Source organism: Staurois parvus, unplaced genomic scaffold (assembly GCF_062004578.1).
Source record: "Staurois parvus isolate SC_StPar_1 unplaced genomic scaffold, SC_StPar_1.0 ptg000286l, whole genome shotgun sequence".
Taxonomy (NCBI): Eukaryota; Metazoa; Chordata; class Amphibia; order Anura; family Ranidae; genus Staurois; species Staurois parvus.
Window position 1 is genome coordinate 600,008 of NW_028318082.1, and position 26,829 is coordinate 626,836.

A 26,829-nucleotide genomic window follows, 5' to 3' on the forward strand; every position below is an offset into this window, starting at 1 on the left:
TTGTGCACATCTCTATTTTACTGTTTAAAAGTTGAGATTTGTGTATGCATCTACTGATCGTTGTGAAATGCAGGTTTCAAACGGAGCCAATTCATGCTTTGCTATCCTCATACATTGTGTTAACGTGTATTACGGCAAGGGTAGCCCATTCAGATTGAAAAGGCAGCCAACACAAAACAGACAAAAAAATCTACATGCGTCATATGCGTCAAAGTTTCACTGGGTTGCCTTTCAAAATGAATGGCAGAGCAATGTGCTATCGCTAACAATACCAGTGCAATCATAAATACAGTGCAATCATAAAGTATTCTGCACTTTTTTTTTTAATTTTTGTTATGTTATGGCCTGATGCTACAGTTGTTTAAATTAATTTTTTTCTCATTAATCCACACAGTACCCCATATTGACAAAGTGAAAACAGAATTTTAGAAATGTTTTCAAATGTATGAACAAGAAAAAACTGGAATATCACATCTGCAAAAGTATTTAGACTCTTTGCAACAACACTTGAAATTTAGCTCAGATGCCTTCCATTTCTCTTGATGGTTGCTGAGATGTTTCTACACCTTGATTGGAGTCCACCTTGGTAAATTAACCCCTTTGATACCAACGTCACACAAATGTGTGGCCTCACAGAACTGGGCTTTTTTCCATGGGGCCGCATATTTGCATACCTATCATTGTGCTGGGAGCACGCCGCACTGCGCGTTCCCAGCACAAAGACTGTAGTGTCACTGAAAGCCCCAGGTCCCGTTCTAACGATTGGGACCCGGGACTCCCAATTCCGGGTCACATGATCGCTGTGATAGCCAATCAGAGGCTATCACAATAATCAGTCACTGTGCAGCCCAGCCCCCTTGTTTTTTTTCTCTCTCTATGAATGGAGAAGAGATACATTGTATCTCTCGAACTCCTGGCATAGAGAGAAAAAAAAAATGTTTGTAAAAAAAAAAAAAGATAAATATTAAAAAATAAAGAAAAAATACCTAGATCAAGGTTTGATCTAGTTCAGTGCCAGGGTTATTGTTTGGGTCAGGGTCAAAGGTCAAGGTCAAAAGGTCAGGGTCAAAGGTCAGGAATAAAAAAAAATTGGTGTTAGTGTCAATGTCAGTGTCTGTGTGTTTTAGGTAAAAAAAAAAAGACAAAAACTAAATGCGCACTAAGGTTTCTGGGCTGTACTACGGGTACAAAGAACAGATAACATACACATATATGGTATTGCTGCGATCGACAAGAGCTGGAGAATTTATTTTGGGTTGTTCTTTGGTGGTAGGTTATGGTAGTAACAAGAAACACACAGCTAAATTAAAAAAAAATATTTTTTTTTTTTTACTATTTTGGGCCAGTTTTCCTTCGATAATAAAAAAAAAAAAATCAGGAGATATCCATTACTATTTACCACCAAATGAAAGCCCAATTTGTCCTGAAAAAAACGCAGTATAATTCACCTGGATGTACAAAGTAGTTGTGATGATATGTACGGTTTTACTAACACATGTCAATGTTGCAAAATTGTGCTTGGGCATTTAGATTTGTTTTACCCTTAGGCGTGAAGAGGTTAAATTGATTTGGACATGATTTGAAAAGGCACACAGCTCTCTATAAAAAGGTGTCACAGCTCACAATGCATCCTGTATCAGAGCAAAAGCCATGAGGTCAAAACTGCCCGCAGACCTCAGAGACAGGATTATTGCAAGGCACAGTTCTAGGGAAAGCTACAAAAAAAAAATTCTGCTGCACTGAAGGTTCCCAAGAGCACAAGGGTGTCCATAATTCTCAAATGGAAGTAGTTTAGCACAACCAGGACTCTTCTAAAAGCTGGTTGCTTGGCCAAACTGAGAAATTGGGGGAAAAGGGCCTTAGTAAAGAAGGTGACCAAGAACCCTATGCCTGAGCTCCAGAGATCCTGTGTGGAGATGGGACAAAGTTCCATTAGGACAACCATCACTGCAGCCCTCCACCAATCTGGGCTAGATTGAAGCCTCTCCTCAGTGCAAAACACATGAAAGGCCACATACTAAATATTGCAGCAAAAACGATTTTTTTATATATTCTTGGATTTATTTATTTTTTTTCCTTGGATTCTGCTTTAATGCGATAGGTAATAATGATACAGAATGAGCAACTATGACAGAGCAAGTTAATAAAAGTGATCTTTTTAAATAAAAATTCTGAAAAGTTTAGTTAATCTCACTTTATTTGAATCCAAACAGATTGTGTTATAGGCTTCCCAAAAACTTTGACATAGCTAATTTATTAAAACCCATGTGATTACTTCTTAATTACTTCACAATATATGAAGATCTCTATAAGATACTGTAAAAATATAACTTTCTTCCTCTGTAATATACTTTGCTTTCTTAAGAACAATGACAGTACAGTAAATGATACAGTCCTTGTAAAACAGAATGATAGATTTATAATTTGCAAGAAGCTGTAGTCAGTACAGAATATTAATCAAGATGCATGCAATCACTGCATAATGCAATTAACATGAGTATGTTCTATTGTAAATATGTAGATTTCATAGGCGGTGTATTGCCTGTTTTAGTGAAAGGTTGGTAGAGTAGATACAGAAATGGTTTGTAGTTCAGTTTAGTCTAGATCTCAATGATAGCAACCTGATGCGTTTCATCCTATAGAGATCCTTCTCCTTTGGCAGAATTAGGCTTAGTTCACACCACTGCAACCTATGGTGCGACTTCCTGGCAACTTGAGTATGACTTTGATGCGACATAATGCATGACCTTCATGCCATGCAACTTTGCCTGGGTAGTATTCCTGTAATGTCAGATCCAGATCACATCAATATAGGTGAGGATCCGACTTTTAGGCAAATTCCAATAAAGTCTATGGGCACAAGTCTGATAGAAGTAAATAAAGTAGTACATGAACCTTTTCTAAAGTCGGAGCAACTTCAGCAGAGCTAATTAGGACCACTGTCTTTGACTAACATGGGATTTCACATGTCATGTGACTTGGAGGTCTCACAAGTCGGATCCCAAGTCGCGGCAGTGTGAACCGAGCCTAAGTCTTACAAACATCTCCGTCAGCCTTCAAACCTGTTGTTTTTAGTGACGTAAAGTGAGTACCAATCATTCAGTACTGTCTGTTAGATTATCTAACTTTTTTTTTATAGGAGTACATAAAGTCTATGTTAGTATTCTGATCCAGGTATATCTGAAAATCTGAAAATGAATATAGATAAAGCTGCTGTAATTAGGAATGTACTATAATAACACTGAAAATTGCCCTGCAAATCACAAGCATGCAATATGAAATACTTTTACTGAGATACATCCTAAAAAACAAACACAATGTTCATAAATGGTCCAATAAAATAAAGGCCACGAATACTTGAGTGCGAACTTAATTAATGAGAGTGCTTTCACACTACTGCAGTGCAGTTTTCTGACGTGTTTGGAGTGGGTTAGCTGCACTCTTCCATTGAGTTATATTGTGTCCTGCATGTTTGATGCGCTTTATGAAAGTACACCGATGATGTAGCTTATAGGAGTTTTGGTGCGCTTTCAGAAAGTGCACCAAACATGTGAGACACAATATAACTCAATGTTACCGTATGCTGCACTGCACCTGCGGTGTAGGAAAACTGCAGAGGTGTGAAAGGGGCCTTGGTTTAAATATATTCAAATGATCAGTTTCAGTTTTAAAGAGTACCTTAAACAATAATGCTCCACTAAACTTTCAGTTTATGTCAGCTAAGCACATTCCACGTGTATCAAAACAAAAGGCGTGCAAAATATTTCCGGTAATTTTCTTGACAAAGCAGCCAAAGCCTGGCCCTGCCAGCATGCTACAGAGCAGGACCCTTTCTCTTTGTATGGAAGCAGTGATCTCTCTGCAGAGGTCCCCCCACACCCCTTGTGGAGTCTGACCTATAGCTCTCCAATCAGCTGAGAGCATGAAGTTAAATGATTGCGGAACCATATGTCTAAGGCTAGGTTCACAGCTACGCAGGCTGCATTTGACCTGTTTCTGCACTGTGTTTTTGAGACTTTTTTTTTTTTTAATGTTTCTTGTTGCTAGGCAGATTTAAACCGCAAAACACAGCAAAAACAAGGCAAAAATTCAATACATACTTTTTTGCAGTGTTTCCATTGAAATCTATAGAACCAAAAATGCAACTTTTTGCATTCAAAAAAGTCCCTGACCCTTTCCAAAAAACGCATCTGGTGAAAACGCGGAGATGTGAATGTGTCCCCTAGGAATTCATCTTAAATGGACTGTACTGAGTTTCTGCAAACCGCGGCAGAAAATGCTTAGGTTTGAGCCTAGGGTCACTTAGCAGGGGGTGAGTTGAATCTCTGCAGAGGGACCACTGCTTTCACACAGAGAGAAAGGGTCCTGCTCTGCAGAATGTTGGTAGGGAACAGGTTTACAATTCTGGCTGTTCTTTCCAAAGAAAATTAACTGTAATATTTTGCACACCTTTTGCTTTGATGTACCTGAAATTTATTTAGCCTATTTATTTAGCCTATTGAAAGCTAAATTGGGCTTTAAATAAAGCAAGTATTTAAAAGTGAATGTTAATCCCTATCCAAGCCAAAGGGTTTTTTATCTTTGTAATAGAATGGGTAAGAATCCAAACCTCCCAAGTTTTATTGCTGTCTGTGCTCTTGTTGGGGAGTGGTCTTCTCACTTTCTGCCCCATTGACACAAGGCAAAAAATAAGGGTACAGGTGACACTGGAACAGGAACACACAGAGATCAATAAAAACATTGTATTTAAAAAAAAAGCAGACCCTTGCTTTACCAATTATTTAATAGGGTATAATTAAAGATTAACATGATGAGTCTCCACAGATAAATTAATCAAATAACTGTAAAATACAGTATAACCAGATATTATTAATTTCATTTAAAGTTTAAAATGGGTCATAGACACATTGCTTCAACAAATACTGGGGTCTGGCACAAGATAAAGCTATTCACTCACAAATGTAAGTAATCAGTTCTTAATTGTAGCATGCGCCATACCAAAAATCATTGTGTGTTCCAAAAGTATGACTTCAAAACTCTCAAACTTTAAGGGCTCATTTACACTTGCTTCGACTTCAGCACACATTAAAGAGCCTACCACTTCAACATGTTACTTTGGTGCATTTTTGATGCGTTGGTGGTGCTTCGATAATGCTTTGATTGATTTATTTATTTCAGGTACTTATATAGTGCCGTCAATTTACGCAGTGTTTTACATATATATTTTACATTTATATCAGTCCCTAACCCTCAAGGGGCGTACAATCTAAGGTGTTTGATGATGCTTCGTGGTGGTTTGATGATGCTTCAGTGGTGCTTTTTTGAAGCTTTAATGAAGCTTTGCCATAGACTTCTATGGAGGCTTTAAAGACGCTTTGAAGTACCACTAAAGCGACATGGGGTATGATTTGTGAAGCAAAGCAAATGCTTTAATTGGCATTCAGAGTGGTTTAAAAAAGCATGTCCAATGCCATGTTTTGAAACTAGTGTAAACGAGTCCTAAAACTGTTCTCAAATTTTTGACAAACTACAAATAGCACAATTGTTATAATTTTTGATGTAGAAGATAGACGTTAAGATGTCCACATGTATGATATTGCTGCAATTAAGCATGAATCCTTCTTTGAAGTCCAAAGAAAGCTCTTATAGCCTGTACCAGTACATGGTGTCCAATAATCATAATTGTTGAAAATCAGAGTATCTCGCGCAGCTAAAATTTGGATCATATTGAACCACATAAGAAGGTTAGGCTGTCATAAATGAAAAAACCCCTTAGCAGTCCCTACTGGCAGTGGCTGTCTAAGGCTGCATTCACACTTGAACGATTTGTAGCTTGAAGCTCAAAGCTCCAAAAATGCTCAAACTACATAAATCAATTGTTCTCTATAATGCCTGTTTGCGCGATCAGGGGTGAACAGACACCATAAAGGATGTTCAATTTTTTTAGGTTTTAGTGTTTTTGGAGCTCTGAGCTTCAAGCTACAAATCGAACAAGTGTGAATGCAGCCTAAGTCCTCATGCACACTGGACATTTTTACAGCTGCTGCTTTTGGCGTTTTTTTCTACAGCCAGTAAACTCCCCAGCATGTTATCCTGTGTGTCCATGCACACATAGGCTTTAATTAGCGTTTTTTGGCTGGAAAAAACCCCAGAACTAGTGGGTTTGTAGAGGAGTTTTTATTAACTGTAAAAATGCTCTAACACTGAAAAACGTGGCAAGCTGGCATTTTTAGACAAACGCTAAAGATGCAAACGTGGAAAAAGCGGCTAAATGCTAATACGCTGAAAAACTCGCATTTTTAGCATGACTTAACACAGCTAATACTACCAGTGTTATTAAAACTCCCAGTGTGCATGGAGCCTAACCGTGTTAAACTGCATCTCTGGGCAGAAAGTTCCATGACAAAGTCCTCTGTAATCTTCAAAGTCAACCAATAATGTCTATGCATGAATCCACCACTATTGCGATATCAACGGTTTAGCAAGTGTCCACATCTGGTAGATCATATGTTTTGTAGAAATGACTCCTTTATATACAGAAAAATTGTTGGTTTGCGGGAATTCTCTTTCTGTATATAACAGTAACATAAAAAACATCCAAGACTGAATAGGTAATGTCCCACAGCAAACTGTGCACCTTCCAAATTACAAAGTTCGGCTGGTGCAGCAAAGCAACGACCCTTGGTCCAGATGCATTTCACTGTGCAGGCTTTATTAGGGGTGTGAGCTTACATTGGATTACAAAGCAGGATTTTTGCAAATATCAAATACAGTGTTCCTGATTTACTAATGCTGGTGCATACAGAATCTGGTGCAGCTGTGCATGACAGCCAATCCGCTTCTAAGTTCAGCTTATTCAATTAGATCTTTGGCAATACAACCTGGAAGCTGATTGGTTTCTATGCAGAGCTGCACCAGATTTTGCACTCTCCAGTTTTGTAAATCAGCCCCAGTGTGTGGGCATGTAACATCTACATATTTGTTTACAAGGCTCCATGTACACGGGACATTTGGAAAACACTTCTGAACAATGGAAACTGATGGAAAACGTAGGTTAATTAAAGTCTGTTTAGCCGCATTTGCATACCGCATTTATGCGTGTTTATGAGCGTTTGCGTTTAGAAGGTTTTTTTAAACATAACCTCAGGAGACCTTTCAAAATGCCCAGAATGCACTGAAAAACAGTAAAAAAAACATTTTGAGAGAAATAGAGAGAGCAGAAGCAGAGAGAACAGTATTTGTTGAGATTAGCTGTCTTTTTTTTTTTTTGTGGTTTTTGGATGTGTTCCAGCTCATTTCTGTGCAGAAATTATTGCAACAGTGTCTAACATATTTTTTTTCATGCAAAACCTCAAAGTATTGTGTACCAGGTCCATTTGAGTACCGGGAAAACACCTTGCGTGCATTTTTCATGATGAAAAAAGGCTCTGGACAGCATCTTGAAATAGAAGAGTTGAAAATTTTTTTCAAACGCTTATAAACGCGGTTAGCCGTGTTTTCAAGCATTTGGCGTTCAAAAAACGACTGTAAACTCAACTGCCTGTAAACGACATAGTGTACATGGACACATAGGAAAACATTAGGGAGAGTTCAGGGGCTGCTGAAAAATTGCAGAAAAGCTCCTAAATGTTTATCAGCTGCAGTGTACATGAACCCTAAGATTTTTGAAACGGTGGTGCTATTTGTAGTTTGCCAAAAATCTGAAAAAGGTTATTCATTTTTGACTACAAGTTAGATTGGTGTTTTTCAGCAGTGGGCATGCTATGGTTGAGACTTATTTGCATGTGTGGTGGAATCGATGTTTCTTGTGTATTGCCCCCAACATATATTAAAACAATAGGTCTATGACCAATTTTAAGTTATTGGTGAAAATACTAAAATGTGGTTATATATGTTTATAGAAATGTGACTAATTTATTATTGCAGACTTATTATCATGTTAATCTCTGATTGTACTCTATTGAATGCAAAAAAAAAAAACTTGACAAATATTGTAACCCAACTCTACTTAATAAACATTCTTGTATTGCTGTTTCTGTCCTCATTACAGAAACAACCCATCACTTTCTGGCTTTGTGACACCATGCCACCAGGACAGGATGTGAGGACAAATCTCTCTAATAGGACATCAATGCAAAAAAAACTTATATAGGTTTTAACCCTTTCTTCCTCTGCTTGAGTTGGGTTTGAAGAAAAACACAAGAACATACATAATTATAGGTATCTACATGTGTCTGAACTTTTCTTTTGTCTAGCTGAAAAGTGCATATTAGAGACACCTGTCTTCTTCTGGATGTGACCTGAGTCTAAGCAAATTCCTGAATAATCAAAGTTAGTGATTTGTTATTAGGAGTTGGGGGAGCAGGGAGGCTTACATTTTAGTTAAGAGGTGTTTTCAGTTAAGATAAGTCCAGAAGTGAGGCATTGAGGTTGATTTAAAATAAAAAGGTAAATAGGCTTTTCACTTTGCAAGGGAGGTCTCCCCAGCCCTTAGAGAATGTGGTGAAATGTCACTTTGTAAAACATGCCCAATCACGTGCAATGCTTTTGTGCTTGTAAATGAATGGATGATGGAAGTCAGCAGAGATTCACTAGATTATGGGGAAAATTCTATTTCAAAGTGCAGCTTCCTTTGCCAAAAGGAAGTAAATCACACCTGTTGGTGTATTTACTTTATAGCAGGAACTGTATAACTCCAGTTTAAAGTGTTCCTAGACCCAGGACCCTGCATTCACTATATCTGGTCCCCTCAGTACACAGAACATGGAAATGCAATTATTTTAGTAAATAGAAACTGTGAAATACCTTTTCTCAGCAGCAGTTAGAGCAGTTTTGTGACTTCTATCAGTGTCCAGCAGAGCACTGGTTATAGCTTGTAGCGGGAGTTTTCATTCTCCTGTAGGAAGAGTTTTCATTTTCATGTAGGAGGATGCAGGACCCCTGACCTCTGTCTGGAGAGTGCTGATCACATGCACTCTCCCAAGAAAAAAAGCACACCAAACTGAGCATGTGCAGCTTACCCCCAAGCCTCTGTTTTATCAGGAGATATTTAGGAGACACTGGAAAAAGGGGAGGATCAAACATCCTTTTTACACAATGCAGAGGATTAACCCCTTCTGTTCCACAGTGAATATAACAAGCATGCTTTACTACATATACAGACTGATTTTACTGTTGTGGTTTAGTAACACTTTAAGGGAATCTTGGCTATGTGAACATTTGTATCACTCGCCTAATGTGAAGAACTTAATATGATTGTGTGCTTTGCCCATAATGAATAATAGATCATGTCTGATGCATAGTAGGTACCATAAGATGGATGCATCATCCTCATGCTCCAGTAATGCCCATATCTGTACCTGGAACCCAGTGAAATAGTTGTTACAGCAAGGTACTGGGCACATTTTGCAATCCTCCATGTCAGAATTTAGGCCCCATTGACACCTGAACATGTTGTAGCTCGGAGCTCCACGACACTCAATAAGCCAAATCCCATTGATTTCAATGGTCCCTGTTCACATCAGTGTTTTGTCACCTATAGCAAAATGCCTTTTGCCCAAAATGAATTTCTTCTAGGCAGATTGGAGACAGATTGTTTTTGGGAATGCCTGAAAATAAGTGACATGAACATTTTGCAAATGTTTTGCCATGCGTTTTCCAGCTCCTAATCTCCTCCCCCTAATGCTGGCTACTGACTAATACAAAAACACCTGAAGCTGCAATACACAAATAAAATGCTTGTAATACACTTCTAAAACGCTTGTATGTGCTTGCAAAACTCTCAAATAAAAACGCCTGAAAATCATTCAGCTCAGATGTGAATGCAGCCTAAGCGCCTGCGCCTTGTTGCTTGAGGGAAGGCAAGGTTTGCTGAGCCCTGGGCAGGTTTTGACTTTAAGAATAAATGGAAAAAACTGTTCCATAATAGTAGGTTGTATCTGTACTATAATCTGGTAATTCTGATTGTACATTTGTCTACAGGGGCAACAAGGAATAATTTGCATGTGTCTGATTCCCAAAATGAGGAATAAACCTCTTAGTTTTTGGATCTGTGATGTATGTGAGACATACAAGTACCATCTGTATCAAAAAGGTCCTGCTGGTTTTCAGAAAAGTACAACTTGCAGTGTTCTCCAGCACTTCTGGTACTAACACTAGGGAAGGGCAGTGTTCTGCAAGAAGAAGATGCAGGGTCTGGGCAGGCAGGCCTTTAGATACTGTACCTATCCTGATACTCATTCCACCCCCTCTTCATGTCGGAGCTCGCTGCTTACACATTGTGTAAAGGTCAGGAGGATCCTGAGTACAGTCAGAACTTATTTTGATGTGACAAGTGAATAAAAGTAGTTATCCTTTGAAGGCTGAAGAGCTTATATGTATTGTTTTTGGCTCCTTCCAAAAAAAAAAAAAGGACGGACAGATTTGTGGCTATGAGGAAGAGGCAAGTCCTCGAAACGCGTCAGCCTATTGCGGACTGCTACTCAGCACGGTGTTGACCAAGCTGTTCTTTTATGACGTGCCTTGACTTTATTGTCTTTTGTGTACAACACCTACTTTATTTTTTATTAAACATTTTTTATGGTAATGCACTAGGCCTGTGCGCCCTCTATTTGTTCTTTCCTCATTCAGTATATTTGGATTTCCCCGGTCTATTGAGGGCAGCAAGGTGTGCATGTTCCAGGACATTCTTAATGTGGTTGTAGCCTATGTCGAGTCCATCCCCAAGCGCAGGAGCATTTGTTTGTTGGTTCTTTGGACCCTGAGTACAGTCAGAAGTTGTTTTGATGTGACAAGTGAATAAAAGTAGTTATCCTTTGAAGGCTGAAGAGTTTATATGTATTGTTTTTGGCTCCTTACAAAAAAAAAAAAGGAAGGATAGACACAGGACCTCTAACCTTGCAGGTTCACTATTGAATTTTATTTTTCCTGCTGTCCCCCTTTAAGAAGCAAGAAATATATCCAGGCAGCTATAATACCCAAAGTCTACCTGTTAAATCATTTCCTTTTTTGTACAGCCAGTTCCTCATATCATCAGTGATCTGCATTCTATACAGTTGCTTTACTGCAAAAAGTAAGACTCGGTTTTCCAAGATTACCATTATACTTTTCCATGAAGACTTAAACTTTTGAGAGCTACTCTGCCTGGATTTAGTATTCTGTCTATATCCTCACTCACACTAAGTGCCTGAAGCTTGAAAATGGCAAAGCTTCAGGTACAAAATTATTTTGTTTTAGTCAAACATACTCTGGTCCTTTTTTTCCAATTTCAAAAGCCAGTGCAAGCACTCCCATTGACAGCTTGACTTGAAATCTCAGCTGGTGTAAATTGTACAATGACATGTTATATTAATGAGAACTGAAAACATTTACCTAATTTATGGTAGTTTAAAATAAATTCAGTATTTTTAGCAGCTAAGCTGTATGTATCCCTTTCATTTCCCTGGAGCACCTTATTGGTCTGTATATCTAATCACATTGAAGCATTACCAGCGAATAGGTCAGTATGATTGTCAGTGTCTCCTGCCACGTTAATTGATTCATTAGAGTAATTGCAGAGAGTTTTCAGTGCTGAGACATTATTGCTACATTTTTTCCACACTCCTCTAAGTTTTTTTTGCAGAGAGAGTATGTGTCATTAGCTTAATACAATTAAAAAAATGCCCTTTTAATAAGTCCACTTATTATATGGAATGTGGACGTTGCACCACATTACACCTTCCTGTAGACTTGCTGATCGCTCCCTTCAGTTCACTGTGCTTCTATCAGGATCAGCAGAACTGGTAATTGTTCCCTTTAATAAGAGGCTGCTGAATATCTACACACTTTGCATCCACACAGTCTTCGTCTTGTTGACCCTGAATGATGTTTGCATATTCCTTAAATAAAGAAAAAAATACAACAATATGCTTATGTAGTATAAATGATAGTATTCCAACATAGCAAAATATTAACGCAGCTTGAAAATCTCTAATGTTCAATAAATCCCATTCTAGTCCAGAAGGGGACACCAGACAGGATTCAGTAGAATCTGCCACATTTGTTCCACCCTCTGACTCTGACTTTGGGATACAGATACTGAAAAGAAATCCATATCTGCTCATCAGTTGAGCAGTTGGGTTGGATGTATTTTATACAATCATGCATGTATCTCCAATTCAAAAATGGTGCTAGAGATGGTCATACAGGTATCTTACAAGAAATAAGGAATCAAAAAGTAGTTAAATAGGACCAAATGGGTCACCACCTCCTTTGACAGAGCATTCCAGTCTGCCTGTTCTTACTGTAAGAAAAGTCATAGTTTACTGCCCATGTTGGTTTATTGGTTTAACATTCATTCATGCATCTTCCATCCCTAATATAATGCAGCAAGGGCCTATTGTCATCCTCAACCACTTGATAATGAAAGGTTCATAAATCCAAACCATGAATGGCTACAAGATAGCCACATTCTAGATCTATTTTCCTCAGTCTATTGGACTGGCATCCACCTTTAAAAGTTTTTAACATTGCCTTAAAACCACTTCTACAATATGTCTTCCTTTCTACCCAAGTGATTTTTATCCAGCAACAAAATTCTATCACTTCTACTCACTGACAACTGATATACATGTTGCCCCACTTATAACACCATTAACCATGGACACATTCTTACCTGATTTTTGATGAGACTCATTTCCTTGTTGATGAGATCAGTTATCTGGCTAAAAGTTGGCCTATTAGTAGGTTCCAGGTCCCAGCATGCTTTCATGAGGCGATATCTGTGATAGAAGTATTCCATTTCAAAACCAATTATAGCATTAGGGTGCATTAAAGTGGATCTGTAGCTCTCCCCTGAAAAGCCCTACTCTTCTACCAAGATTATTTTCTCCAAACACACAGACACAGTGTTGATAAATGCATAGTGGGTTTTTTTTACTAAAGCTGGAGAGTGCAAAATCAGGCTCACTTCTGCATATAAACTAACCAGCTTACAGGTTTTATTGTCAAAGCTTAGTTGAATAAGTTGAGGTTTGAAGCTGATTGTCTGCTATGGACAGGTGCATCAGATTCTGATTGCACCAGCCTTAGTAAATCTCCCCGGGTAAGTCAGTAATGGGGAAAATATCAAATAAAGGAAATCAAAGCAATACTGGTGGCTGGTCCTTTTCCCTCTGCTTGCCTATTTTAGGCACAGCTTCCATAGAACAGGTACTCTTTAAAGACTGCTAAACTTATATATTGCTCAAGATTCTATGCTAATTAGTGTTTGATTCGATAAAAAATTCTGAGTGAGTTGGAAGTGGGTCAGTTATCCATATGAAAACTACTACTGTATATGACACTGCAAAATACCAATTTTCAGTTCTTCTGCTTTACTTACATGTCCAGAGGAGCATAGTCTGGGCAATCCATCTTGTAGCCTTCTTTTATCATCTTGTAAAACTTCCTGTTTACAATAATTCCAAGATAAGGGCTTCTGCCTGTAAACAAAAAATCTTGTATTTAAAAAAGTCAAGTCCACTGGTGTTTTTGTTGATTAGCAGTGTCCACATTTCTACCTAAAGAAATTCTTCTCTCACCAATGTCCACATCTCTGGTGTTTATTCACCAGTGTCCAGCACTCTTTGGCCAGTGTCCCCACTAGCCTCTTTCATGGTTCTCCACAGCCTGTCTACAAGGAGGTTCTTCCACTGTCCCCAACCGGTGTCTGCATTATGTTCTCTGGCACCTCTACCCACATTGTATGTACTACATGCTCTGGCAGCTCTACTTCCCGCTAGTGACACTGTGACTCTTTGCATATCTCCCTGTTTCTTGTTTCTGCTCCTGTTCGCACTGCTTTCGACCTCAATTCTTTATGTAACACTGTCCCCTGTATTCAGCAGTACACACTGGTCTCCTTTATGTTGCATACAGTACTTGATCTCTCACAACCCCAACCCCAACCAGATCCCCGCCACCCGACCCTTGCAGTCCTTGATCAGCTTCCATTCTGACTCTTTTCTCTTTTGATTGGGTACACATTTGCTAGCCATCCCATACAATGTAATTATATTAATAAATGTCATTATTCCTTTACCGTTGGAGTGCCAGTAAACGATCAGTTCTCCAATATCACTAGCTAGGGTAAAGACATCTAAAACTAAATCATATTCCATAAATAGCATGCAATACCATAATAAGTATTAATTTTATTGGTGTAATTGACATCATTATGATTACTTAGTGCTTACCAAGAGAGAAGATCTCCCACAGAAGGATTCCATAGGACCAGACGTCGCTTTGCACTGTATAGATGCAATCAAAAATGCTCTCTGGGGCCATCCACTTTACTGGCAGACGGGCCTTAAAATGAAAAAAAAAGTTAAACAAATCTATGGTTAGATTTTTTTGGCCTTGCACCATTTGGATCTGCTATTCAATTCTTAACAGAAAACCTATGTTCCTGGAGTTTTGTATGCTCTCCCCATATTTTGTTAAATTTAATTTGTCCCTGTGGCCCTATGCCCACCTTTCTCAACCTTTGCAACACAGAGGTACCCTTGAAATAACTTTCCGGTCTCAGGGAACCCCTGCTAAAATATATTATAACTACAACTCATGATACATTAGTGTGATGGTCAGAGGGAAGAATTACCCCTTACAGATGGCTAAAAAGATTAATGGTGTCAGTGGGAACTTATTTGAGAGGCATAAATTGCTCATTGCTCAAGGGACCCACAGTAACCTCTGGAGAAACCCTAGGGTTCCATGGAACCCTGATTGAGAAACCCTGCCCTAATATTGGCTTGTGCCATTATGGCAATTACAACCATTATGATATCACTGCTAGTGCATTGTTCAATACATCAGAATTGCCTATGACATTTAGTGTAGTTTCTTCACAAAGTGCATGGATAGATGTATGGCATATAAACGGAGGTACTGAATGCAAAAGTGCATCCATTATTTTAGTCCATGCAGTTTTAATTTTCTGTCAGAACTGTTAAAGTGGGAGTCTGACTAAATAAGCAATTCATATAAACTGTACCACTGTGAAAGGGCAGGTCCCACAAAATCTTATCAACAGGCCTTGGCTGCTGTCAGATTGGAACTGATATCTTTTATCGCATAGTTAACAGCACAAGTGTAGGGCATCCAGGGCAGAGGTTATTGCTAAGTTCCTAAAAAATCCCCCCCAAAAAACAGGGGCACCCTTGGCACTTGGACCGACATGTTGCAGGGCTTGTAGCATACCATGGCAAAAGATGTTGAGGCTTTATCTTGTCCCACATTATCATCCAATCTCCTTTCCTTTTCCTGTCTGTTTGTTATCCCTTTCCTATTACACTTTTCGTCCATTAGTTCTTTGGCCCTTTCCTCACAGGGGTTCCAAGACAAAGAACCCAGACACGCAAATACTGAAGACGAGTTCTCAAGGAGTTGTAAATGTAATTTTATAAATATAACAAGACTGATATTAAAACGGACACTTTTCATTGTTGACAAATGAGAATGTATATACCAAAGTTCAGCAAATATGGAAAAAATTACTGCAATGAACACCCAGCGCACTCTAGCAATGTCTCTGGCAGGATAAGATGAGAATACAGAACTAGGGGTTAGTTTAGAATTGAGATTTAGGTAAGATTAGTGTTAGGCTTATGGGTTAGCAGGTTTAGGTGTGGTGTTAGGGTTAGAATTGGGGAGACACAGGGGTGGACTGACAACTTATGGGGCCCCTGTGTCCTTGCCCAAACTCAAAAAAGCCTATGAAAAAAAGGTACCAGGGGCATCTTATGGGGCCCCCTACTGACCCCGGGCTCTCGGGCAGTGCCAGAGTTTCCAAATGGTCAGTCCGCCCCTGGGGAGACATGTTAAGGCTTATGTTAGAGGTAAGGTCTAATGTTAAGATTATGGCTGGAATATTGCCCTGTTCAACTCTAGAAGGTCACTGTGCAAGCCATGGCTATCCTACTAAGCTAGTTGGGTGGATGGGGGATGAGGGGTTTGTGGTTAGCATAGACTAGTTTAGTAAGGCTAGCATGGTTAGCTTTATGTATTCTTTTTGAGCGGTATAGTTGTCTTTTAACAATAATATGAGAATTCTATAACATAGAAAAAGTTGTGCTTTTTTAAGAGAGTTGGATGATTTCCTGATATACCTGTATATCTGGCTCTGTCAGTTATTTTTCGACCACTGGTTTGGCAAATGCAAATTATTAGTTCACCAATAGCTATTAGTGTCACTGAGCCATAAAACAGTGGTTATACCCAGGTGGCTGTTTCTTCCTGTAAGAGCTTACATATAGAGCAAATGTCACAGTAGACACAGTTGTGATGTGCGTACTTTACAGCTTTTACCACAGACAGGGTGACATTATCATAAAGAGTAAGACCAGATCCATCTTTATGCTGATTGCTGTAAATACAGATCTTTTCCTACTTGGTCAGCACTATATCAGCAGAATACAAACAGGAGTTTCTGTTTCTATATTGGAATTTTGCTATTAAAGTTGAAATATCACCCACAAGAACAGAGGTTGTGGTCTCATTTAACATCTACTGTATATTCACAGGAATATTGCGATATATTCAGTAATCATTTAAGCTCAGCTTGTGCACCATTGCTTGTACCTCCACAGACTGCTAAAAGTATGTTTTGGATACAACAAAAATGCCCACAAGTACTGCCTTCAGTTGTGTCCATTATCGAATTGTGTAGCACTTGTGCACTCATCAAGCTCCATGTCACTTTATCTATCAGGCCACAGTAGACCACTGCTGTCAATTTCTGCCTCAAGTAGTCAAATAAACCTAACCTGAAGCAATGCACAGATTGACTCCAGAAAAGAGACATCCCTACCAGCAAAGAGACATCCCATCCAGCACAGAGACAGCCTAATCCACCGCCACTACAAACTGGTTGTCACAGTGTGCCAGCCGGTGAACGAGAGAGGCCACTGTTGTCCTTTCAGTGCCGCAGTGTCTGCAGCAGCCAGCCCAGAGGTGTCTGTGAAACCCCTGCAGGCACTTTCCGTTTGTAGCTGGAGTCGTCTCTGCCTCTCCTCCTGTCAGCTCTGCTTTAGGCATAGCTGTATAATGAGAGGTAAGCAACCTCCTGCTGTGCGGCCCTGTCATCAACAGGCCGCTCTTCTTAGGCACTGGCCCGCTGGGCAAATGCCAGGTGTGCCCTCTGGCCAGTCCAAGCCTACACACACACACACACACACACACACACACACACACAGACAAGCACATATATGTTTGAAACGGAAAATTCTTGTATTTCAAATTTGTGAAATGTGTTGTGAAATGGTAATTGAATTTGTTTTCACTTAATCACTTACATGAGCTACAAAGTAGCATGTAAGTGACTTAATTGTACGGATTTCTTGGGTATCACTACTTAGCTGAGATGAGTGGCTAGAGATGGAGGTTATGACTTTGCTGCTGACTTTTCACAAGAAGTTGATATTTGCATATCAGTAACAATGCAATTTAGTTTTGTTAGACTACACAGTTTGGGAATGAGTGTATTTGAAATGCTGATGGAACGGCTTCCAAAGGTTCCCCTATGTTTACATGCTTGGGTTTTGGAAGGGATTATTTAAATTACATTTTTTTTTTAGTACGTTGCACAGGAACAATAATATCAACTAGAAAAGCTACAATTTCTGGGGAAATTGTGTGAAGTGTTCTGGCCTCCACCAGTAGTCTACAACTAGAGTGGGTGGAGTAACTGGGTGGAGTGGCTTGAGTAACTGTTGTGTGGTTGGAGTGGCTGGAGTAACTGTGAAAAGGTTGGACTGGGCAGAGTAACTTTATGGAGTGGGCAGAGTAACTGTGTGGAGTGTTTGGAGTGAGTAAAGATAGTAAACATTACACTAAGCAATTGATTGATCAAATTTTAAAAGTGCACATGGCAAGCTTGATAGAGTGGGAAATGCATTTCAACTTTTAATTATTTATATAGTACATTTAATTGCAATGTTGTTGCCCAAAGTGCTTCACAGTTACATTAAAACATACATTTATAAAAACATTAGCAGCATTATCACCTCAAATACTCTCTACTGTAGAAAACTTATTTCCAAACCTTTAACCAGAAACCGGCCAAACTGTCATGAATTCAAAATTAGATTTCAAATACGACAGAGAAGAACGGTTAAAAACAAACTGCTCCAAATTGCTCACTTCACTGGCATCTTCAAATGGTCGTAGTTTTAAAAACTATGAATCCTACAGCAAAGAGCTTTATATTGTGAGAATCATAAGACTCAAACCTACATTTTGATGCATAGTATATCTCTGAAATATTTTAAAATGAAGGCATAGTCACAGTTTAGAAATTGCCCTTCAAAGTAAAGTTTCAATGAATGTCAATGGGCAGCGTGAGTTGCAAACAAATGGTCATATTGTGAAAACTATCAGGATTATGGCTTAGCCATGGACATTTTTAGTGGCAGCAGGGATAGCTGAACGGTTTGATATAAGATTTGTGTAGGTGGGCTTGAAAATGAGGGAGTGATGGCAGCTTAGAAATCATGTCCTGATTTTTCAGCTCACACTCTAGCTTTTGTCAGCTCCCACTCTAGTTTTGAACATTCCGCCATTCATTCCTATGGGACCAATTTCACCACAAAAACACCGATATTTCGTGAACCATTTGGTGAAATGTTCCACAAAGTAATAGCACACCAATGGGGAACAATCCGCACGTTTCGGTATATTACTGTCTATGTAGTATAAAAACTGTGGGAGGAGTTAGGGTGGTAAATTTGGCTATAATAATAAGAATATATATGTGAGATAACAGTAAGTGGTCTTGCCATGCAAGAACACTTAACTAACTGATGGCAATACATTTTTATAATTTTCTGCACAATGGTACACAAGTTAGGTTTTACTGTAGACACTGATGTCTACAGTGGTGCAGGACATACAGTATGGCTACTGAAGAACTTGGGAAGAGTTCCAAAAAAATATGAATAAAAAGATGTTATCTCAACAGATATTGTCTACTCAAGAAAAAATAATTGCTTACATTTCCTTTTACAACATAGTTGCTATCATTCTCGATGTCCCTGGCCAGTCCAAAGTCACAGATCTTGACAACACGTCCCTGAGATATCAACACATTTCTGGCAGCAACATCTCTGTGAATACACTGTAAGGGAAGGCATTGAAACATAAGATTTCCACTCAATACAATGTCCACTCTATAGTACAGTATGTCAAATGTTGCCTATTTTAAATATATTAAATTATTTTTGAGGAAATTGAAAGCAGGTCTTACCAAATGGTCCAAATATAATTTATCTTGGATGGGTAAAATTATTACAGTTACAATGCCACTCCTGAAATTATTGTACTACATCAGTGTTCCCTCCCCATTCTAATACCTATGGAAACTTTAAAGAATTTACAGTCTACAATAATATAATTGATCAGGTGTTCACATTGTTGTAGGCTCTTCTGTGAGGTTTTACACTTCAGGAGGCAACCAGGGGGACTTGGAGTCCCTCACATAATGTATTATTGCCTGTCACAAATTGCGCAACTTTCCATCTTCTATTCTACCAAATACTCTCCTGATTGGGTTATAATGGAGGCAGAGTGGGGCATATCTAAAAGATCTAATGTGAATAACTTAGAAATAGAGACCACCTACAGTATAATGTGCCCGACTCTGTCTCCCTTTATGAAATTGTGGGATAATACTTGCAAATGTGTTTCTCTTAGATCTCCCCACTCTCCATTGTCTTGTTTCCATTTTTTTTCACATATGCTATAGTCTGCATTTTTTATAGAAATTAAGTTTAAACCCCCCCAAACAATTATATATTTTCTGAAAGCAGAGACACTTGACAATAAAATTGCAGTTGCAATTTTTTATGTGGCAAAATATTTGTGCAGCTATTTATTAAACGCATATTTTCAGAAACAAATACACTAAAATGAATTTTAGTGCAAATAAACACAATAGTATACCCACATTTTTGGTAAAATATAAAAGATGGTGTTGTGTCAATTAAATAAATATGAAATATGTCAAGTCTCAAATTGCGTGCATCTATGAAATCACAAAAAAAATACAGTAACCAAAATTCCCCATAGGCAATGCTTTAAAAGCCTTTACAATTTATCATTTCAGAGTTAACCAAGAATTATGGCTCTAAAATTATTTCTGTCACTCTGATGTTCACAGTGCTACCTTATATATGTGATGTCATTTATGTTTACATACAGTATACATGGGAGCCCTAAACATTGCATTTGCATTGGGGTGCATATAGGGGCAATGGGTGTGCTTTTATTTTTTTTTTCAATATATATATATTATAATTTTTAAAAACACTTTGTTATGTTTTCCTTCATTTAACTCTATTGTTATCACATGGGGGCTACAAGCCCCCTATTTGATAGCATGGGCAGGGGAGAGACTACAGTTGCCAGGGAATGGCAGTGGAGAGCAGAACCTGGAAGTGTGCGGCGAGAGGGGGTGTACTTTAAGGGCCCTGTAAAAGTGGTCAGACGGTTCTAGAGCCTTCAGGGTTACTTTTACCCGAGAGCCCATTGCCAGCTCTAAAAAATCCATGCAAGCTCAACGCTGTAGCAGCCATGAACATGCTTTAACACCTTGAATACCAGAACATTTATAAACATACCTTGATAGGCATGGGGTTAATAAAGGCCTTTATAGGGTATATTATTATATAATGTAGAAGGGGCTCATGGATGCCACACGCCAATTACATAACTGAATATGCTCTAGGCAGAGACATTTTGTTGGCACCAACTTTCAAGCTACTTGTATAGTATGGCACAGAAAGTTACAAATGTAACTGCCATGACTGCTTATGAGCATGTGGTATCTTGGGTACAAGGGAACCATCTCTTAGTTGTATAAAAAATTAGTTAATTCTTTTAATTCCCCTAATAAAGTGCCACACCTTCTGGCATGAGAGAGGGATTTGAGTACTGAAGTGGAACCAGAGTACTGGCCCAACTAGATTGACAGAATATATATTAAAGTATTCTAAATATGTTTCTGATGGAGGTGATTTATATAATTTTTTCTAGATGGTACTTGGTACTGACTAGACTTGCCAAAAATGTATCCGGATTCCTTTCCCCTCTTTTTTCGACAGTGTGGTCAAACAAGGGACGTATCTCGTGATGGCACGGTCTGAAGGTGAAATTCTTCTGGATCTGAATTTTCACTCTCATATATACAGTGACAGGAATAAAAAGAGTGATGTGCTATATAAATTCTGTATAATAATTATGTGTCCTGAAAACAGTTTGGACAGCCTTATCAAACAAACCCATTTCAGGAATTCCTGAGTCCTCTCAGATTCTCATCTTTTTATTTGTCGCTGCTAAAACAGCCATTGCTAAGGGGTACAAAATCGCTGTGTAAAGCTTAGAGTTTATGAAAAACAAATTATCCCGGATCATGATCTATGAAAATCTAGCTAGTATAATTAAATATAAACAAAAACTTTTTTCGAGAACGTGGGAACCCTGGACAAAATACATGCAATTGACAGGCTGAGACCTTATGAAGGATGGAATGATTTTTTTCTTATGCTATATAGTTTTGGGAAAGGTGGAGTCCTGAGTTGCAAAGGGGAGAAAGCGGACTGATGGGTGGCATTTTTTTCATGCTCCCCTTTTTTTGTTTCCATGAGTTTTGATGGGAATCGGAGCTGGGGCACTTCTCCTATTGATCTTGTATTGTTCGTTTGTTCCGTTTATGCAATGTTACAACAACCTACACTAGAATACTGACCATGATCCTGGATCATACACTGTGAGTTGAAGTGATAGGTGCTGAATAATAGTCATATGTGAAAGCTAATTATTGATCCCACTTCATTAATCATAGGTACAGGATCTTATTTATAAACAACACACCAATGTACTGTATCCAGTTATTGTTTTTGGTCAAATGTTACTATGGGGGTTATATACTAAAACAGGAGAGTACAAAATTTGGTGTAGCTCTGCATAGAAACCATACAGCTTCCAGGTTTTATTGCCAAAGCTTAATTTAACAAGCTGAAGTTATAAGCTGATTGGCTACCATACACAGCTGCTCTGGATTCTGAGTGCACTAGTTTTAGTAAATCTCCCCCTATATTTTTGTATTATTTATTTTACAAAGTGTATCCGTTTGTTTTTTCTGGTGTATTGGCTTGATGTATCAGACATTCTGGTATGTAATGTTGATTGCATTTCTAAATTGTAATACAAACTATCGAAAAGAACATATTCAATAAGTAAACTGGTCACAAACCTAACAAATGTAAGCTGAGCTTAAGCTGAAAAAATGCAGACTCTACCTTCAGGGAGGTCTGCATATCAAAATGATCAATACATCCATTGATTGAGGTAACTCAAAACCTTCACTTTCTTGTAAAACTTGAGCTTGTCTCTAAGAAAGCCTATTATAATGTAGCATCAATAAGAGGTATCAGGGTGCAGCAAAGTGCAGAGTCAAGGATAAATCAAGACTTGCAAATACAGTTGACTGCACTTACCGGCCACTTTACTAGTACTGGGCTGGACCCCCTTTTGCCTTCAGAACTGCCTTAATTCTTTATGGCATAGATTCAACAAGGTGTTGGAAACATTCCTCAAAGATTTTGGTCCATATTGACATGAGTTACTGTTGCCTCATCTCAAACCACTCTGCCCATTCTCCTCTGGCCTCTGACATCAACAAGGCATTTCGTCCACACTACTGCCGCTCACTCAATATTTTCTCTTTTTCAGATCATTCTCTGTAAACCCTAGAGATGGTTGTGTGTGAAAATCCCAAAAGGTCAGCAGTTTTTGAAATACTCAGACCAGCCCTTCTGGGATCAACAACTATGCCATGTTCAAAATCACTGAAATCCCCTTTCCTCCCCATTCCCATTCTGATGCTCGGTTTGACCTCCAGCAAGTCGTCTTCAGCATGTCTAGATGTCTAAATGCATTGAGTTGCTTATAATTTGTTTAGTTATACATTTCATTTCTCACTACTCTGCATATAAGCTGTATCAAAGTGCTTTAGAATGTTCAAAGTAGCTTAGTGTAGACACTTTTGTTGTGTAATCTGCCATTTCAGACTAGGGAAAGGCTAGCTTCAATGTCACACAATGGTATTACTCAACAGGTAGGCTCCCTTGTATAACAGCATAAAATTTCCCCATCCTGTGCAACAATGCTTCAGTTACTTAGTTATGTTGAACCTTTGAAATGTTTACCAATAAATTATTTTAACTTCTCTACTGCATTGTCCATTGCATGTTTTATCAGACGATCCTTTAAGTGTTAGATATGATGACTTACATTCTTAGAGGCCAAAAATGACATTCCCTGTGCAATTTGAAGTGAAAAGTTCAGAAGATCATGCAGATCCAAAGGCAAATAATCATCTGTGTCGTCCTCAACTTCATTCACTAAAGAATTTCCTGAAATATAATGGGTTTTTTTTATAGCTTGAGTGCATGAAGACTATAACATGTACAGGAGCTATTTCTTTAGCAGCTGTAAAGCATTTCCAGTTATATGATTTCCACAGTGACCAGGTGTTGTATTTTAGCTGATTATGAACTGTTTGCTACAACATGTTATTGGTTCTTTTAACATGGTGACATAAAGCTGGCTTCTTAAAAGGATGCAATAATAACATTTATGGATACATGGACACTTGTCTGGCCCCTTAATCATCTCTATGGTGCTCTTTGGACTGTATTCCTATTTGAGTCCCTTAGGGTCGTTATTGCAAATCGTAACTATTTAGGCTTCAATTATATTACATGGATCATTTTGTTCTATTTGATCAGTCTGTTTTTGATGCCTCCTTTGTTCCCTCTGTTTTTCTTGGTTTTTGTATTTAAAAAATATAAATAAAGAGTGCAAAAAAAACGAGAGAGACCTATATTGATAGAAAAAAAAATCACTATCCCCCTTACTATCCAAATGCAACAGTAGAAAAAAAAACTCCCTTATGCAATGAAAGGCCCAGGATGTTGCCTTCTTGTACTATAGAAAAGGCTGGTAAAGGGTAGCTTGCAACACTCCGAGGGAACCACCCTGATCATGACATGCTTCTACATGTTCCACTTGGTGTTGGCATAATATATGTCAGGGAATGCTAGAAAGATTTATATCCCTGTGGGAGCCCAACAGACACAAGTCAGTATTTATCAGCCTCTGCTTTAGGTAATATATTTCCTTACAGGTCTGTACTTTCTATCTATCTTATGTAATATGCCTAAGTAACATACCTTGTGTTGACTTGTTGTTGGAGGTTGCTGGTTTCATATCAACATAAGTGGGCATGCCCTCACTCCCAAATCCACTGTCGCTATAAATAAACATGAATAAAATAGCAAGGAAGCAAAACACATAAAAGTTATACAAAAATGTAAACAGACAACATTCAATTGAAAAAGTTGCTGTGTACCAATATCTTAAATACACATAAAGAACTGAAATATGGGACTTTCAAGGTACTATGTGCTGTCGCTTCAATTGGTTTCTTCCAGAGACAGATTACTACAATTCAAAATACTGCACAGGATTTATCTAACTCTTTTAAGTTCATGCATGATATACTCTTCCACCCTTGCACACCGTTGAAGGTGTCTCCAAGAGCCTGGAGGTTATTGTATTGTGTTTATGGAAATGCCCAGACATGCAATCATTCTGGTCGGATATAACACGTTTCATTTTAGCAGTGACTACCATCTCAGTCACTTGCTTGTTGAGTCTGGTGGAACCACTGGCCCCCGCTCATACAGCCAGGACATTTTTAGGTCTTCTTTTATTGTATGCTAGGAAAGCTATTGTATTAAAGTACACCTTAGCACCACTAAATTTATATAGACACTCCCGCTTAGGGCAAGGTGGCTACACTAACATTTTAAGAATGATGTGATCTCAATTATATATGGTACTTTGAAAGTCAAGTTGATAAATTTCTTTATGTACATTTAACTAAAATAATTATTCTTTCAGTTGTGAGCAAAGCATTGTGTTTTTGTAATTCATGTTTCTACTAAGGGGGCATCCATCCTAACTTGTTATAAAAATACATTCAGGAATGTCTTAGAACAAACAAGTTGATAATGCTGGTGCTCCTGGTGACCTTTGTCACCAGGAGAGATTGGGTTGTTAAATCCATACCTTTCCAGCTGTTACAAAAACAAGCAGGAATAGAGAAGAGGTCTTCTAATGTTAAACTAGTTTTGGTGACAAGTGTCTAAATGGAGATTACATTTTTTTCATAAAATAATAGTTTTGGGCTTTAGCTTTCCTTAACCACTAGCCTACAGGGCACTTATACCCCCTTACTGCCCAGGCCAATTTCCAGCTTTCAGCGCTGTCACACTTTGAATGACAATTGCGCAGTCATGCAACACTGTACCCATATAAAATTTTTATTATTTTTTTGAGACAGATAGAGCTTTCTTTTGGTGGTATTTAGTCACCTCCTGGGATTTTTATTTTTTCTTAAACAAACCAAAAACCACTGAAAATATTGAAAAAAAAAACGTTTTTTCTTAGTTTTTGTTATACAATTTTGTAAATAAGTGATTTTTCTCCTTCACTGATGTGCGCTAATGAGGCTGCAGTGATGGGCACTGATAGGCTGCACTGATGGACACTGATAGGTGGCACTGATGAGGAGGCACTGGTAGGTTGCACTGATGGGCATTGACAGGCATCACTGATGGGCACTGAAAGGCAGCACTGATACATGACACTGATACATGGCACTGATAGGCAGCACTGATAGGCAGCACTGACTGGCACTGATAGGCGGCACTGACTGGCACTGACAGGCGGCACTGAATGGCACTGATGCGCACTGATAGGGGACACTGACTGGCACTGATAGGTGGCACTGATTGGCAGCAGATAGGTGGCACTGATTGGCATTGATAGGTGGCACTGACTGGCACTGATGGGTGACATTGAAAGGCAGCTCAGATGGGCACTGATATGTGGCATTGATGTGCACTGGTATGCACTGATATGTGGCACTGATGGGCACTGGCACGTGGCACTGATGAGCACTGACAGGTGGCACTTCTGGGGCCACACTGATCATCAGGGCACACTGATCATCAGTGCCCTGATGATCAGTGTACATGTCCCCTCCGCGGAAAGCCGATTACCGGCTCTCCTCTCCTCTCAAGCTGTCAGCGTGACAGCTCGAGAGGAGAGAAATGCCGATAACCGGCATTTCCGTGTTTATATGTGTTAATCACAGCTGATCACATGACCGAGCCGACATCTTCAGCTCGTTCCGTGATCCGCTGTGTCCGAGGGACACAGCGCACCGGCAATCGCCGTGCTGCGCGCTCCCTGAGCCGTGCATGCGCAGTGAGAATGGTAGGACATCATATGACGACCTATCAGAACGAGAGAACCACCTTGCGCCCGTCATTGTACTATAGGGCGGGCGGAAGGTGGTTAAACTGCTGTAAGCTATTGGAAATGATTACACATTATCATTGGTCTTTGTCCACCATTACAAGGAAAGCCAATAATATATTTCCAGACTGTCCCATATTTTGAACCAAATATCTCTCTCCACAGTTGTCCCTTCTATTGTCTGATGAATAGACTTCTTTAACCACTTTAATATCGGGTACATTCACCCCCTTCCTGCCCAGGCCAGTTTTCAGATTTCAGCGCTGTCACACTTTGATCATGCAACACTGTACCCAAACTAAATTTTTTTATCATTTTGTCCACACAAATAGAGCTTTCTTTTGGTGGTATTTAATCACCACTGAGTTTTTTTATTTTTTTGCTAAATAAACAAAAAAAAATGTTTTCTTTGTTTCTGTTATAAAATTT

At 38.8% G+C, this 26,829-nt stretch overlaps 1 protein-coding gene across 1 annotated transcript in view; it reads right to left on the reverse strand.

The window, feature by feature from the left end:
- Positions 1–2,179: 2,179 nt before the first annotated feature.
- CSF1R (colony stimulating factor 1 receptor) overlaps positions 2,180–26,829 on the reverse strand; it is a 129,868-nt gene continuing 105,218 nt past the window's right edge. The window contains exons 15-21 of the mRNA XM_089682129.1: positions 24,246–24,325; positions 23,305–23,426; positions 19,007–19,129; positions 14,214–14,325; positions 13,361–13,460; positions 12,653–12,758; positions 2,180–11,876 (exon numbers count right to left, since the gene is read on the reverse strand). Coding sequence (XP_089538255.1) covers positions 11,769–11,876; positions 12,653–12,758; positions 13,361–13,460; positions 14,214–14,325; positions 19,007–19,129; positions 23,305–23,426; positions 24,246–24,325 — 751 coding nt within the window. The 3' untranslated portion in view covers positions 2,180–11,768. The remainder of the gene's footprint in view (positions 11,877–12,652; positions 12,759–13,360; positions 13,461–14,213; positions 14,326–19,006; positions 19,130–23,304; positions 23,427–24,245; positions 24,326–26,829) is intronic.